Raw genomic sequence first — 15,450 nt, forward strand, 5'->3', positions numbered from 1 at the left:
TAGTTAGGCTGCTACTGAACTTTCTTCCACAACATCCACTTAGACTGATAATGAGAAAAATACCATTAGCCTAAACATTTACCTGTTAAAGTTTAAGGATAATTTAATGTGAATAAGTACTTTGCCAGACAAATGTTATTAGATTACATGATGCATGTACATGTATCTAATGACACTGGGTACTGTCCCTTATCTCTTTGATACATTTACTGGATGAGTGTCATGTGATAATAGTGAAGAATCACAGAAAGACCAATATTCTAACACAAGAGGTTTTAGTATCCCTGAAGCTACTCATGTCTCTGCTTCACAGTAGAGGTTCTGCCCCTCTGCTGCTTGGCTTCTTGTTATGGCATTAAAGAAACAGCACTCATGTTCTTTCAGTGGGGTTTTGCTAGATTTTGACATCTACACAGCAACTGAGCAAGTAGAAAGCAAACATACTTAGCAAAGAAAAAAATTGACCCTCCTCATTACATCCTCAAGGATTGGAAGACTGTGCTGATAGTGTTCACAAGACAATGTCGCGAGAGTATTGTGTACACCCAAAGGCAGAGGTGGCAGGTTTGTAGAAATTTTGGTGATGCCCAGAACGCCCAGAGCCCGCCTTCCCAAACTCTGCCCCCCAAATTCTGCCCCCACTTGCCTAAGGCTGTGTGAGGGAGTTTGGGTAGGGGGAGGAGGTCTGGGGTGCAGGAATTGGGCTGAGGCAGGGGAATGGGGTGCAGGAGAGGTGCAGGGTGCAGGATCTGAGAGGGAGTTTGGGTGGGGGTGTGTGGGTGCAGGCTCTGAGAGGATGTTTGGGTGCTGGGTGCAGGCTCTGGGCTGGGGCTGGGGGTGTTGGTGGAGGAGGGGGTGAGGGGTGCAAGTTCTGGAAGGGTATTTGGGGGTAAGAAGGGGTGTGGGGTGGAGGTGTAGAAGGAAATTTGTGGGCCAGAGGGTGTGTGTGAGGAGGGGGTGTGGGTGCAGGCTCCAGAAGTGGATAAGGGGTTCAGTGCTTACCTGGGGCACCCCTTCTGGCAGCAGCGCCTGGGCAGGGCAGGCTGGGAGGTCTCCATGTGCTGCTGTCCCCAGGCACTGCCCCCACCGCTTCCCATTGGCCACAGGGGCATTCGGAGCAGGAGCAATGTGCAACAGCACAGCCCCCCCACCCCTCACAGGCTGCAAGAATGTGCTGGCAGACACGTGGAGCAAGCATGCTGGAAGCCGCTCAGCCCGGCTGAGCTGCTGGGTGGCAGCGGGAGCCCCTAGGCTGTTATAAATGGCCCAGGAGTGGCAGGCAGGGATGGGGTGGGGGAGAAGGAGGAAACTTTGCTAGAGCAGGACCCCCGGTCCAGGAATATTCCTAGTGCCTGGACGCTATGGGCCCATAGAACTCCCCGCCCATGCCCCAAGGGAGACATTTTAGAAAGCACATAGAATTGAACTTCATTGGAAGTTGGGCATACAACTGTCCTTTGTGCCTTTGAAATTGTATACATCTATACATCTATTTGTATACAATAGGTAACTGCAAATGAAAACAGATGATTATTTATTACAGGAATACGTGTGCTAGCCATAGAGCTACCTCTTGTGTGCATGCCTATGATGGTTGCACAATTTAGGTGACTATTTTTTAAAATTTGGCTCTCAATATCCTTGACATGAAAATGACACGTTCTATCAGCATTAGTGGCTACTGTAATCTTATCAAATAGCAGTTTTGTGCTACTTCATGCAACTATGAATAATCCACTTATCAAGCGGTTTAGTTATATGAATATTCTAATGTTTCTCTACAAAAAATATGGTGCAGTAATAGACTACTCACATTAACTCACAAACAGCAGTAATGGACTATTCACATTGATATTAATATGGGAGCTTTTTAATTTTATTGATTCATGGAAAAGTTTAACAATGAAGAATTTTCAGCTGGATGTGGGTAATTAGTAATATGTTACTGGAGGACAGTGTTTTGCCCTTTAGAATACTGTCACCTGCTCAGGTCAGACAGCAAAGAACTGCTATTTTCTTGACAGCCGTAGAGTCTCTTTCACCTTGTTCAGCCTACCTATGTGGTTATTCACTTATTTGAAAAAGACCATCTTCTTGAACACAGTATATCTATTTCTATCTATCTATCTATACACATACATATATACACACCGTGTTCAAGAAGATAATCTTTTTTTTATATATCTATATCTATATCTATATATCTATATATATATAATCAGACTTCAGTGCAGATTTTTATTAAAATATTGCTCTGTGGCCTTTCAGCTATATTCTCATTTTATTTAATATTTCTTTCTGCATGTATGCAGAAAATGGCAAGCCAATATTAATAAAAGAGGACTTACAGGAGTGAGGAATGAGAGCAATAGATCCTTGACAAAAGTTATTTACCTAGCTAGAGTTTCATTTGAAAGTTAACAGAACTCTGTGATGCTTGTATAAAGCAGTGGTCTTAAAACTCTGTTAGACATTTTAACCCACTTTAATTTATTCCATGAAAATTTAATCCCCTGCTGAATGGAGCTGGTGTGAATTTTCAAAAGTCATAATCCACTGAAGTGAAAAATCTTTAATGATGACATAGGCACCAGGCTTCAAGGGTTTAGTTTAAATTCTTTCTAAAAATGTAAAACGGAGGGCAAGAGTTAATAGGATATTTCATACAGTTACATTTCAATCCTCCTCCAAATCTTTATAAATTCACTTGCACCTCAGCCATTAGAACCATTCTGGCTGAATTTCTCACACTTCTAAGGCAAAAATGAAGAGCTATAAAATCATAATGTGAAGAAGTACTCTGTGTATTGTAACTCAGTTTTCTATCAGTTTACAGACTATTATATTGCACATGATGGCATAATGTCTTCTAAACTGAAAGAGAAATGACATGGTCTACAAGCCAAACAACATACATTCTGACATAATTATTTTATCATGCAAGAAAATGAAAACAAACTACACAACATCAGACACTTTTCTAGCTCTTCCGCTGCTGTGGGAATTTTACCACTGAATTTAGTGGGGACGGTTTGTCCCTTAAATTGAAAAGTTATTAACGCTCTCTGTAAAATCGTTCCATAAAAACAATTGTAAATGTATTTTTACTTAATCAGTGATTTTTTTATTATATTATAGGACGTTATACCTGTAATAGTCACTTGGGACCATATTTTAAAAGATCTTTAGGGATATTTAAGGGTGGAAATAACTTCTTTACATGACCATCTACATTAATACCGTATGTCAGATTTTTTTGATGAAAACCAAAAACTTTCTGCACAAAGCAGATGTGGTCTGCAAAAAATTTTGTTCCATCAAAAATCCAGTTTTCCATAGGAAAACAATTTTAATGGAAACAACTTTGACCGGTCCTGCCCAAGATATCTCTGACCCTGTTAGCAATGCTCAGACAATATTTTCACTAGTGTGGATGACTGCACATTTCCAGTGTGCAGCAGTTGGCATGGAGGGCATTCCTCAGCCTTTGGTCTCAGATTATTTTCATTTTCTTTTTATCTTTTATCACCTAAGTATAATTTTTTTATGCTGTAATATCCATTTCCCCTCATTCTTGTGTTTTCTTCTCATGGTACATCAAGGCAGAGAAAAAAGCCCTTGTTCTCTTCCAGCCCCTTTTCTTTTCTAACCTCTTGATTATTTACTTAAGAACTATGAAACAACTTCTAGAGCCAGATCCTCAGCTGGTATAAATGGAGCTATGCCATTAATTAATCCAAATGAGGATCTGGGTCTTAGAGTTTAGACACCTTCTGCATCATTGTTTCTTAGGGATCCTATTGATCAGTGTTGACATGAGAAGAACAAGAAATGTGCCCTTTGTTTTGTTTCCCGGGAATGTGCAGTGACATCAACAGCAGAGGATGTTCTAGTGGATTCAGCTGTTCATGTGCATTGAGAACTGGAACCTCAGCCTGGTGTAACTAACTGAGGTAGTTTCTTCTGCAGTGTGCCATTAAATTGAAACTGTTGGTGGAATCATCTTCCTTGTTTATGGATAAGTAATGTGCATAGTCTCATGCAGCTACTTGACTGAATATCATCAGAAGATGGGGAATGGGATGCTTAATGGATGCCCTTGCTCACTTATGGCATTAAAAAAATTCAGTCGAGAATACTCTCTGAGGCTGCATAATTCGATAATGTACAGTCAACACATGCGCCTCCACCCATCTGGTCATTTAGCAGGAAAGGCTTATAAATAAAAAGATAGGACTCTGTATGTGAAATATTAATCAGCAGGGCCTTTTGTTTCAAGGTGTTTTTCCTCTGCTTTAAAAATATTAATTTGTAATGCATCACAAGGCCTCTTCTGTATTTCATTCCATCTGTTATAATCATCTCTCCATCAAATTCTAATGTCAATTTCTTTGTTTAAATTATAATTTGGAATTGTGTGCCAACTACTCACTGTGTAATATATATTCATAGTAAACAATAAAATTCAGCACTTTCTCTTACCCAGTAGTATGGCCCTATACTACTCATATGGCTCTAGGCTGAGCCACTACTACTAAGCTGATCAAAGTACAACAAAGTCCTAAATCTTCAGATCTTCCCATCAACCAATAAACAAACAATAATGTTTATGGGTGGACACTGGATCTAGGTGAGAATTCTGAGTGCTTGTGTCTTGTCATTCGAGTGCCATTTAGACCTACGTTGTTTTCACATTCCTGTACTGGCAAAGTACCTGAGGCATCTGGCCAAGGAGTCAGAATTCTGTGTTGCTCTACACAGTGAAAATGCAAACATTGAGCTGACAAATTCCTACCACAGTTTGCCAGCCAAAATTAACTTGAGTTTTTTTGATTAGTTATTTACCTGAAGAGAGAAATTTCCTACCTTGAGTATTAGATTGTTTGTTTACATTTCATTTGCCCTCAAGTATTCATACACTCAGAGGAATAAATACATAATTTCTAAACCAATACTGTAATTATATATAATGAACTGTAATAGACCTACAGTAGAATGAAAGACTAAGAAATCAAGAGCCATTTTGTACCACTTGGATTTTTTTAAAAAACCATCTGATCTCAAGCATCCAGGTTTGGCCTATAGTAGATAATAGGTTCATGAGGGATGTCTTTAAATTGAACCCCAAAGGCTTTGAGGTAAATGAGTTGCCCTCTCTTAAGGAGTCTTAAGTGAGACAATAATACTCATGAAAAACACATCTAATGAAGTTAATGTCTAATCAGTGATATCTAATGTCACTGTGAAAATGTCTTCAGTCTCTAAAAGGATCGGACAAAGACTGGAGCGTTTTGTTGAAACTCAGTGAAACTGGACATACAAATCAATTCTATAGTCATGAAAATATACATTGTCTCCATAATATAAACTCTGTATATTATTTTCAGTAAGAGCACTGTCTAAAATTACAAAAAATATATTGAACAGCAATTTGTCATTATTCATGGGAAAAGGGTGGCCAGATGATAGTGTGATTTCCTCTGTCTAGAGGAAATATGCATTCTCCATCTAAAAGGCCTGAACCAAGGCCCATTGTACTCATTGTGAGTCTTTCAGTGATCTCAGTGGGCTTTGGATCAGGGCCCACTTTGTTGTAGTTCCCTTCTGAACACATGAACCCCCCACCATTGTAATCATTTAAAAATTTCAGGAAGCATTTCTTTGTTGAAGAAAAAAATCAGATATTTACTTCATTAATGACATGCATTGTAGTAGGTATACCTGTCAGCATTTCATACTTTCCCTATTACTATTTGTATTATGGTTGTGCCTAAAGCTCTCAACGAAAATCAGAGCTCCTTTGTGCTAGGAACTATATAAACCTATAGTAAGAGACAGTCCAAAGAGATTCTGTTGATAGAAACTTAAATCATAGTACAGATTTTGGAAATGTTGTGTATAGTACAACCCAAATAATTTTTGACACTTATTGCGATGTTTATGTAGGCCCAATGCTAATTATATGGAATACTACAAATCTCCCATCCTGCAAAAACTTACCCAAGTAACTTTTCATGTGAGAGGAGTCCCATTGAACTCTACTGCAGTATGGTAAACAATCCAGTGCAGAACATATCAAGAATTAAATGGCACCTGATATATATTCAGTGAGATGTGGGGAAGAGAAAGCAAAATGGATGGTATAGTACGTGTATTTTTGAACTGTGTGTACATGCTCTAGGGATGAAGACATATTCACAACAAATTGAAATACTTAATATTTTTTTCCATTTAATTGAGTATTGGAAATTGGTCCTGTTTTCATGATATTTTTATGCTAAAATAGGACCATTTTCAAGTCCAATAGTTTTAACTCAGGAAACATGCAAAATGTCATAGGTTTGGATGTTTTTCTTACAATTATATTACAGTTTTTGTGATGGTTTTGAGATGGCTGGGTAGATGTGAACACAGATATAACAAAATCATAAAATATATCCTGTGTTAGCCAAACTATGTACTACATGGTATGCACATCTGGGGGGAATATATGTATAGTTATAACACAACACAGTAGTAGTATGGGAAAAAGCTATAGGGCTGAAAACAAGATACTATCATTTTGCAAATAATACTACTTTGAGCAATGAATTGTATTGTTAGCCCTTTTGGGTGCTCTTGTACTGTTTAGTCAGACTCTTTGCTCAGATGCCTGACAAAGTAGGGCAGGAGCAGGTCTTTAATCATGAATGCGGCCAGTTACCCAAATAGAAAATCACAAACAGAGGTCTCAGGGCCAACTGCGTGACAAGAAGCTCTTAAACTATTACAAAATCAATGAGAGTAACAATCAATTGTATTTGTTAGGTCAGATATGAAACAATGTGTCTTGCTTGGAATCTGAAACTTCCATTTAAACTTGAGATATACTAGCTTTTAAAACACTCATGATTTGTAGCCGACAGCAAGTATTTCAGAAATATTCACTTCTTCTCCAGGGTGCTTGGTTTTATGTGGTCTAAAAAAAATGGCTTTTCTTTTAAATGAGTTTTATAGTGTTACATCCTGTTATGTGGGAATTTGCTATTTAATCCTTTGAAATGTAACTCACTGAAACACAAATGTTTTTTGAAAAAAAGGAAGGAGAAGAAAAAGTAAGCTGCGAGGAGAGTAAAATATGACAATAAGCAGTTTATTTCCTACCTTCAGATTGCAGGCATACTAAATCTGCTAGTGAACTGCTTAGATTCAGACTGGCACATTTCTTCTTTTAACCACATTTCTCTTACTTTGCTCTTACTCCTCATAAGCCTCTGCAAAATTATGTTCTAAGTCTCTCTCCCCATGATATCTTCATGGCTGCTTCATTAACCAGTGCTCCATCAGAGCATTTCATTACAGCCTCTCTCCTTGCTCACTGCGTTGATGCTAAGACACAGATACAAACCACCTATCAAATGCTAGGTGGTATTTATCCTTCCTGCCATTCAAAAGATGGAAAAATCATCCAAGGGATAAATCCTAAATAAAGAGCACATTCTATTTATTTATTCTCTTGGCCCTGTCCCCACCCCAACTTGAAAGGCATTGGTGCTATTCTGCTAACACACTGACTGACTTCTTTTTTTTTTTTTAAAAAGGCTGTCATCATACCGGTCATCCCTTCAGGATGTTCAGTATTCCATGTAGCATGTCTGGGAGGGGGCGCAACTATCCTGGAAAGAGAAATCTGGTCAGCAACACAGTTCAATTCCATGTTCATCAGGACATGGAAATATCTTTGTTATATTCACTGCCTTTCTTTACAAATATCTCTAGATTGCACCAGCAAGAAGGCTTCACGCTATACATGTTATCTTGTTTGCACTGAGTTTCAGGGAGTGGGGATATGTCCAGTTCATTTTGATAAAGGGAGGAGGCATTAATAAAGGCAAACAGGATAATGGGATGGCTCTTAAAACACCCATATGATGAAATTACCAGCCAGGGCTGCTGTGATGATCATTGTAGCCAGGCAAAGGAGTTAAGAGCAGTGACAGTCCACTTACAAACCAAGACTGGTCAGCTTACCCTTCAGAAAGTATGACAATGTGTACTTTATTTTTAAAGCTAGAATGGAAAAATGAACATGACTAGCTTAGGTCTTTTTGCTCCAGGTGCTGACAGATGTGAAAAAATTGGCCCTGATGTTTTTAGATTCCTCAGGATTTCAGGACAAAGGTTCCATGATTTTATAAAACTTTGATCTGTATTTTTGGACTGTTCATTTCACTTAGATAGTTTCACTTTTGTAATCTTCACTTTAGGAGTCAAACATCACTTGGATTTCTGTCTTGTATAATTCACTTGTGAACTATGACTTGGGCTGCACAGTGGTGCAGGGATATCAGGCACCCCCTTTGCAGAACCATTGCATCCACTTTTCATACAGGTCTTGGGCAGAGCCTTGGCTTTGCTTCTTCTGAGTGTATTGGGTGGCACAGCTGTACCACTGCCTTTGGGAGCATACGTTATGCTGGATATAGAACCAGCACAGCATATTCCTTCTCTGTAGAAGCAGGGGGACCAAAAGAAATGTGACTGCTCAAGTCAGTCCAGGGATAGCACAGCAATGTGCTGCCTGACATTAAAGCAAGGCTCGTAGAAAAGCCGTGATCAAGCCCTTTATTATTCTCTATTATTAAAATTGTAGTATAGCCTAGAAGCCCCAATTAGTCAAAGAGTTTTAAGGCCAGAAGGGACCACCAGATCATGTAGTCTGACCTCCTATCACAGGCCACTACCACCTCCCAAAACCCACACACTAAACCCAACAACTGAAATTAGACCAAAGTGTTACAAGAGACTAGATGGTTATGTGCAACATGCAGAGAATAGAAGGGACCAAAGCACCCCAATTCCTGAGGCCCTGCAATGGCAGGCAAATGATTAAGTGCAGTATACCCAGATAATCCTGGCAAGTGACCTGCACCCACACACTGGAGAAAAGGCAGTCCCTCCACCCCCAAGTCATTGCCAGTCTGACATGCCTTCCTGACCCCGCATATGGCAATCAGTTAGACGCTGTGCATGCAAACAAGAACTAGCCAGCCAAGCCCCTGAGACAGAGAATGCTCAGTGCCACCTCAGAGAACTGGCCCTGGCTTTCTAATGTCCCATCTCCAGCCATGGCCATCCCTGATGCTTCAGAGGAAGGTGATAAAAAAGGCTCAGAACAAATGTGTGAGGGGAATCCTTTCTTAACCCCTGAAGGTAGATGGCTGAAAACCTGAAGTGTGAGCTTTAGGAACATAAGCTATAAATCAGAAGTGAGCACCAGGATCCTAGCCCATCACCAGGATCAGGATCAGCGACCCCAAATGTGCTAGTTACTGTATAAACACATAAGGATTATTCAGACAAGGGGCATTTGCAGTGGAAGAACTGCATTTATACAGGTGCAGACTTCTAATGCACATTAACACAGTAGGAGGTTGCAGCAGCATAGATACATTGTTATTACTCCTTCAATGCGATAACCACCCCAGTAAAGTGAGAGCCATGGCATGGTAAGAGACAGTCTTTTCCTTAAAGAGTATGTAAATTCAATTCAAGCCAAGGCACAACCAGTGAATGTGACAAACCAAAGAGAAAAGTGGGGGAAGAAGGGAGTATGTGGGTATTGAAAATAAGATCACATGCTTACACACACTTGCTACTGCACGTGCTCACTATTGTACAACTTGGTTGTGATGGTTCAACAGCATCTTAATTTTTTTTTTAAATCAGAAAAATCAGCTATCCTCAACTGGCACACACAAACAACCACTGGTTGTTGGACTGCTTGCTGACTTTACATTAGAAGTAGGTTTTGAGCTGGGATTTGATGGGGCCTTATGGATTAATTCAGAAGGGCATTGTCTGTGTTAAAGAGAAATAGATTATGACCCCTTGGAAAGACAACACAAATTATCTTTCTGTTCTGTTTTACTTTGAGTATAGAGTATATCCTTCAGCTCATCTTTAAAACTAATTTTAACTCTGTTTAATTCTGAACTCCAAACGCTTTGGCCTCAGGTGGGAACAATGGGTTTTGTAGGTACCTACCTCAATCTGATCTTTTTTTTCCCCCAGGTCACATGTGCAAATTTAACAAATGGCGGCAAATCAGAACTTCTAAAATCAGGCAACTCCAAATCCACACTAAAGCACATATGGACAGAAAGCAGCAAAGACTTGTCCATCAGCCGACTGCTATCACAGACTTTTCATGGCAAAGAAAATGATACAGATTTGGACCTGCAATATGATGCCCCAGAAACGTATTCTGAGCAAGATCTCTGGGATTGGCTGAGGAACTCCACAGATCTTCAAGAGCCTCGACCCAGAGCAAAGAGACGGCCCATTGTCAAGACTGGGAAATTTAAGAAAATGTTTGGCTGGGGCGACTTTCATTCGAACATCAAAACTGTGAAGTTAAACCTTTTAATAACTGGGAAAATTGTTGATCATGGCAATGGGACGTTTAGCGTTTATTTCAGGCACAATTCCACTGGCCAAGGGAATGTATCTGTGAGCCTGGTGCCCCCAACCAAAATAGTGGAATTTGACTTGGCACAACAAACAGTGATTGATGCCAAAGATTCCAAGTCCTTTAACTGTCGCATCGAATATGAAAAGGTTGACAAGGCCACCAAGAACACACTCTGCAACTATGACCCTTCAAAAACATGTTATCAGGAGCAGACCCAAAGTCATGTGTCATGGCTCTGCTCCAAGCCCTTTAAAGTAATCTGTATTTACATTTCCTTTTATAGTACAGATTATAAACTAGTACAGAAGGTGTGTCCTGATTACAACTACCACAGTGACACGCCCTACTTCCCTTCAGGTTGAGAATGAACATGTGTCTGAGACTGAAGCCTGAGGAATAAAAAAGGTCATATGACAGGGCTGTTACCTCAAAGAAGAAGGCCACCCCTATTGCCTGGAATGTGTCTACACTCTGCTGCTGCTGTCAAATGGCTGCAAATATGTTAGTGGAAAACAATCTAATGTAATTTCTGCCCAGTCAGCTCCATGTATCAGTCTAGTTGTAAATCACTATGGAATCGAATAAAACCATACAGACACACATTCTTTTCAGCTCACACCTATTAAGATTCCTGTTAACAGGGCTTTCTTTGTCTGATACGTAATGTTTCAGGATAACCTATCATCAAGCCAAAAGGATTAACTAGACAGAGAATGGTTTCTAACACAAACTGTTATGGAAATCTCCTTTAAAGTCTTGAATACATGCCAATCAATATTCCCACTCATGCATTCTACTGCTTAGATTAGCTGTACTGGTAAATAATACTATAGGAGTAAATGCTTGTTAAAATGGGGAAAAATGTGTGTCTAGAGTTCAGTATTCCTTATTATATGAACACAGCAAAGCATAGTGACTTTTTTTCCAGTATACAGTAGGCACATTCAAGGTGGCGTTAGGTGGCTCTTTTTCTGTGGAGGGAGCCTATTACTAGTAAAGATGAGCAGACATTTGGAATTTACATGTGGGCAGACGTTATGGTCTCATATTTCTTCACCGAACATTTAAATTGGCAGAGTTGAGACCAGCTGAGCTACTTAGAAACTCTCCAACTGTTCTGCAAGAAGGAAAATGTCTGATAGACAACATGTAAGTTATAAGTGGCTGTCTTATCTTTATTACAAATATTGTAACAAATTCAATATCCTAGTCTTCATTTGTATGAATGGTTTGTATTGTACATAGTTTAACCAGTGTTATTTGAGCTGCTTATTAATATTAACTTGTAATTGTCTCTCTGCTTGTTATTGGTTAAAACAATCAAGGAAATGAGGAATCCATTTTATCAATGTAGCTGTAAACTCCATTAAAAAGACAGAATTACATGCAAAGCATTTATTCAGCTAAAGTATTGTTGAGAGCTATACATATAAACATTACAGTCTGTCTGTATTTAGATATTTTATTTCCAGACAAAAATGAACTGTACATAAAAATAAAATACTTAAAGTTGAGTTTCAATATGTACTGTGTAGATGGTGGTTTAAATGGTCCAACAGGAAGACTACGCTCAAATTCCATCATGGTTTTCAATCTCACATCTTCAAATTTGTGCAGAATTATCCCAAGCTGTAGCACGCAGGCAGATCTCAACGTCATCATAGGGCCTTTTTGACTTCAGTGGGAGCCATCCCTCAAAGAACAATTTGCAGGAGCAGGACCTAAATTATTATTAGTCATAAATGAAAGCAATTTACCAATTTAAAAGTGGGAAAAGTTGTTCTCTCTGTGTGTGCACAAGTCTGCCTTTGCCTTAATTATAACCTAGAGTAGGCACAGACCTCCTTGTATGTAGTGGAAGAGTTTTATTCCTCTAATAGTAAAGCAGTTGATTATATATCATTTTTGTGTATAGTGGCACACTTTACCCCCAGCTTCCAGCTATCTAACCATAATAACTTAACTGGTATGTTTACACCTAACTGAAGGCTGCATTAAAAGGATCTCAGATTCCCTTTCATTTCTCTTACGATTAACATTTGTGCCCACCCACACATGAATTTTGTCCTTCGCTCCTAGATGGCTGCCAAAGCTGTGCTGAGAAAAGTCTATGCAGGAAACAAAGAGAAGCCTTTCCAAAGCTCAGACATGTACTTCTCTAATGCTCTGGAGATTCAAAGGTCCAAGAAGTGAGAAATCAGAGACTACTTCCAATCCCATGTTGAATTGCCTGGGACTTAAATCAAGATCCTAGATTAATCTTTTGTCATCTTAGCCCTCTTACTAAAGAATAGTTTGAAAATGAAACAAATGAATAAAACTAATGACAAATGTTTACATCATTGACTATATGTGAAGGAGAAGCTTCCACAGTATCAAGTCTTTAACTCCTTGGAAACAATATGATAATGGAAATTATTTCTTCTTCATAATACGAGAGGACAATCTTATCACCCTGGATCTGTGAACTCTGCACAGCTTTGGAGAAAGAGATGGTCTAAGCCATAAAGTTCAGATTCTGATCCACATTTCCACAATGTCTGGGAATACGCAGAGCCAGGATTTTGCTTCAGCTCCACCTCTGCTAGTAATTGTGAATAGACTGCTAGTGATTCATGATTTGTGTTGTGTGAAAAGTATCTGTTCTGCATACTATAATATATAAAGTTGTAGTAGTCCACACTAAGGATGAGCTCCATGTTGAAGTCAATGGAGCCAGGATTTCACCTTAGGAGTGTTGAAAATATCAGTATTAAACATTATTAGTAACCATTATAATGATTAATAAGCTTTTACACAGGGCACGAGTCTCCACTGACCTGCACTTTTTGTAATCATTTATATTTGTGCAAAATGTTATCACTGGTAGTAATGTATATCAGTTTTGTATGTCCACTCAGTGGTCACCATTTTCAGGTTTTTCCTACCCTTTTTTAAAAAGAAACTTTCCAATTTATGCAATATATATGGTTGCCTACTATATACCAACAGCACAACCACTACCAATATAAAAACAAGCCGAACAACGGATAGTGAGTGAGTCAACTCCTTCTAACAATGGAAGCTTAATACTTTTTGCTGCTTCTGTCACTCTCATTAATACTGTTTTCCTTAACTGTTTTCTTTTGAATTGACTACTGTTTTTCATGCACTTACTTGACTTTGGACCTGGAATAGTCCTTTCAGTTGATTTGGATGTGAATTAGTGATGTGAGTATGAATTATAACACAGTGAATTGCTAAGATACCTAGTTTCTTCACAAGAATCTCTTGGGAAAATATTGCATGTGAGGTAAACTTGCTGAAACATAGTTTTAGTTTTCCCATGTGAAAATTGAATCTAATGAATGTAAATACATAGTGCCCTGGCTCTTTTAGACAATGTACTTCTGGGTAACTGGGTCTATGAGTCAGCAGTGCTTAATTAGACCAGGCAACTTCGGATCACAAATTTCTAGCATAAGAAAGATTTTGGGTGTTGCACATTTTCTTTCAAAATATATATGTTTTGGAATTGAAAGGGGGTGATGTTTGTTTTTTAACAAACCAGGCTATTGAGTATTTTCTCTGTTTGCTTCTTCTTTTGTTTTAATGTTTCAAAATTATCTCATGCTTTTTATCATTATTTTACTATGTATGCAAAGGATCGTTTGATAATGGGGTATGGGACTCCAAAATACTACTTTCTACTGACCAACTATTATTACAAAGTGACTAAAATGGCACAAGAATGTATGGTCTGAGTCACAGTATGTATCCTCCTATGAATAAATAATCCAAGATGGTGACATATTGTTTGCAATAGATCAGATGGTAACATAGTCAGCTAAGAGCTGACTGGTTCAATGCTAAGGAACTCGTGGCATTAATGATACTGGAATGAAGAGAGGAACTCTGAAGACAGGAAACAGGGATATACAGAAACCGGGCTGGCTTTACTTTCCAGTGCTGGATCACAGTGCTAAACTTTTAAGGAAAATGGGAACATCTTCAGTTTATGTAATGACAGTGGATATTTTTTAAATCTATGTCAGATGCAGAATATCCTTCATGTCTCCTTATTGAGGCTTCACTTGTACTGTTGTAATATAGCCTTGCCCCCTCCCAACCATCACTGAATATAAGCAAATTAGCAATTTAATATGAAAAACATCTCTTTGAACTTTATTTTTGTTTGCTTAAAATGTGTTCTTTTGCAAACTAGTGGAATTCAATGGGAACTCCTTATGCTGAACTGAGAAATAGCAAAAATTCCATTCACGGTAGAGTGGAATTGAAGTCTCAGATTGTTTCAGTTCATACCACTATGCAGATATATAAATATTTGTTCATAGAGATGTTTTATTAAAAAAAGTCTTCACTCTAAGAAGGTTATATTGTAATTCAATGGGTGGAACCTCATGTATTCTCATTCAGAATTCTATATGCTAATTTGAAGTTCTCTAGGTAACCCACATTACTATGAAAATAATCTGTTAGATGACTGTGTAGGTAAAAATGCATGGCAACGAATTCTTTGTTCTGACTTGGACAGCCACCAGAAATGGACAACCTGCTTCTGCTCCCTTTAACATTTTGACCAAAGGACAGAGCTTGCCAGATAATATTGAATTGCAACTTCAGCACTGCATGTGAAATCCATGCCCTTCTGGACCATACTAAACAGAGCCTAAAACTTGAAAGGAATGTTCCATCCCTAGTGAACTGTATTTGATTCTGCATCTAACATTGACATGGATTTTAGGTCAAAAGAGATGCAGAGGAAACGTTTCTATAGTTCATTAATATGATCATATCAAAACTTGGAGGTGTCGAGGGGCCAAGATTCCCACTGACTTTAATGGGAGTTGGATTAGGACCCCAAAACTATTGTATGTAAATAAGACAAATTGAGTGAAATTATGAATGAAATATGACACAATGTGTAAAAATCCTAAACCCACTCTTTTCTCAGATCGGTCCTTGAAAAGAGAGCAAATAGTGAACATTAAAATTAT

The 15,450-nt window shown here is 38.6% G+C and overlaps 1 protein-coding gene across 6 annotated transcripts in view; it reads left to right on the forward strand.

Annotated features, from left to right (window-relative positions):
- NXPH1 (neurexophilin 1) overlaps positions 1-11,974 on the forward strand; it is a 243,655-nt gene extending 231,681 nt beyond the window's left edge. For all 6 annotated transcript variants that reach the window (XM_030550660.1, XM_030550659.1, XM_030550658.1 and 3 more), the window contains one exon: positions 10,054-11,974. In XM_030550660.1, coding sequence (XP_030406520.1) covers positions 10,054-10,815 — 762 coding nt within the window. In that variant the 3' untranslated portion in view covers positions 10,816-11,974. The remainder of the gene's footprint in view (positions 1-10,053) is intronic.
- The last annotated feature ends 3,476 nt before the right edge of the window (positions 11,975-15,450 follow it).

This window comes from Gopherus evgoodei, chromosome 2 (assembly GCF_007399415.2).
Source record: "Gopherus evgoodei ecotype Sinaloan lineage chromosome 2, rGopEvg1_v1.p, whole genome shotgun sequence".
NCBI lineage: Eukaryota > Metazoa > Chordata > Testudines > Testudinidae > Gopherus > Gopherus evgoodei.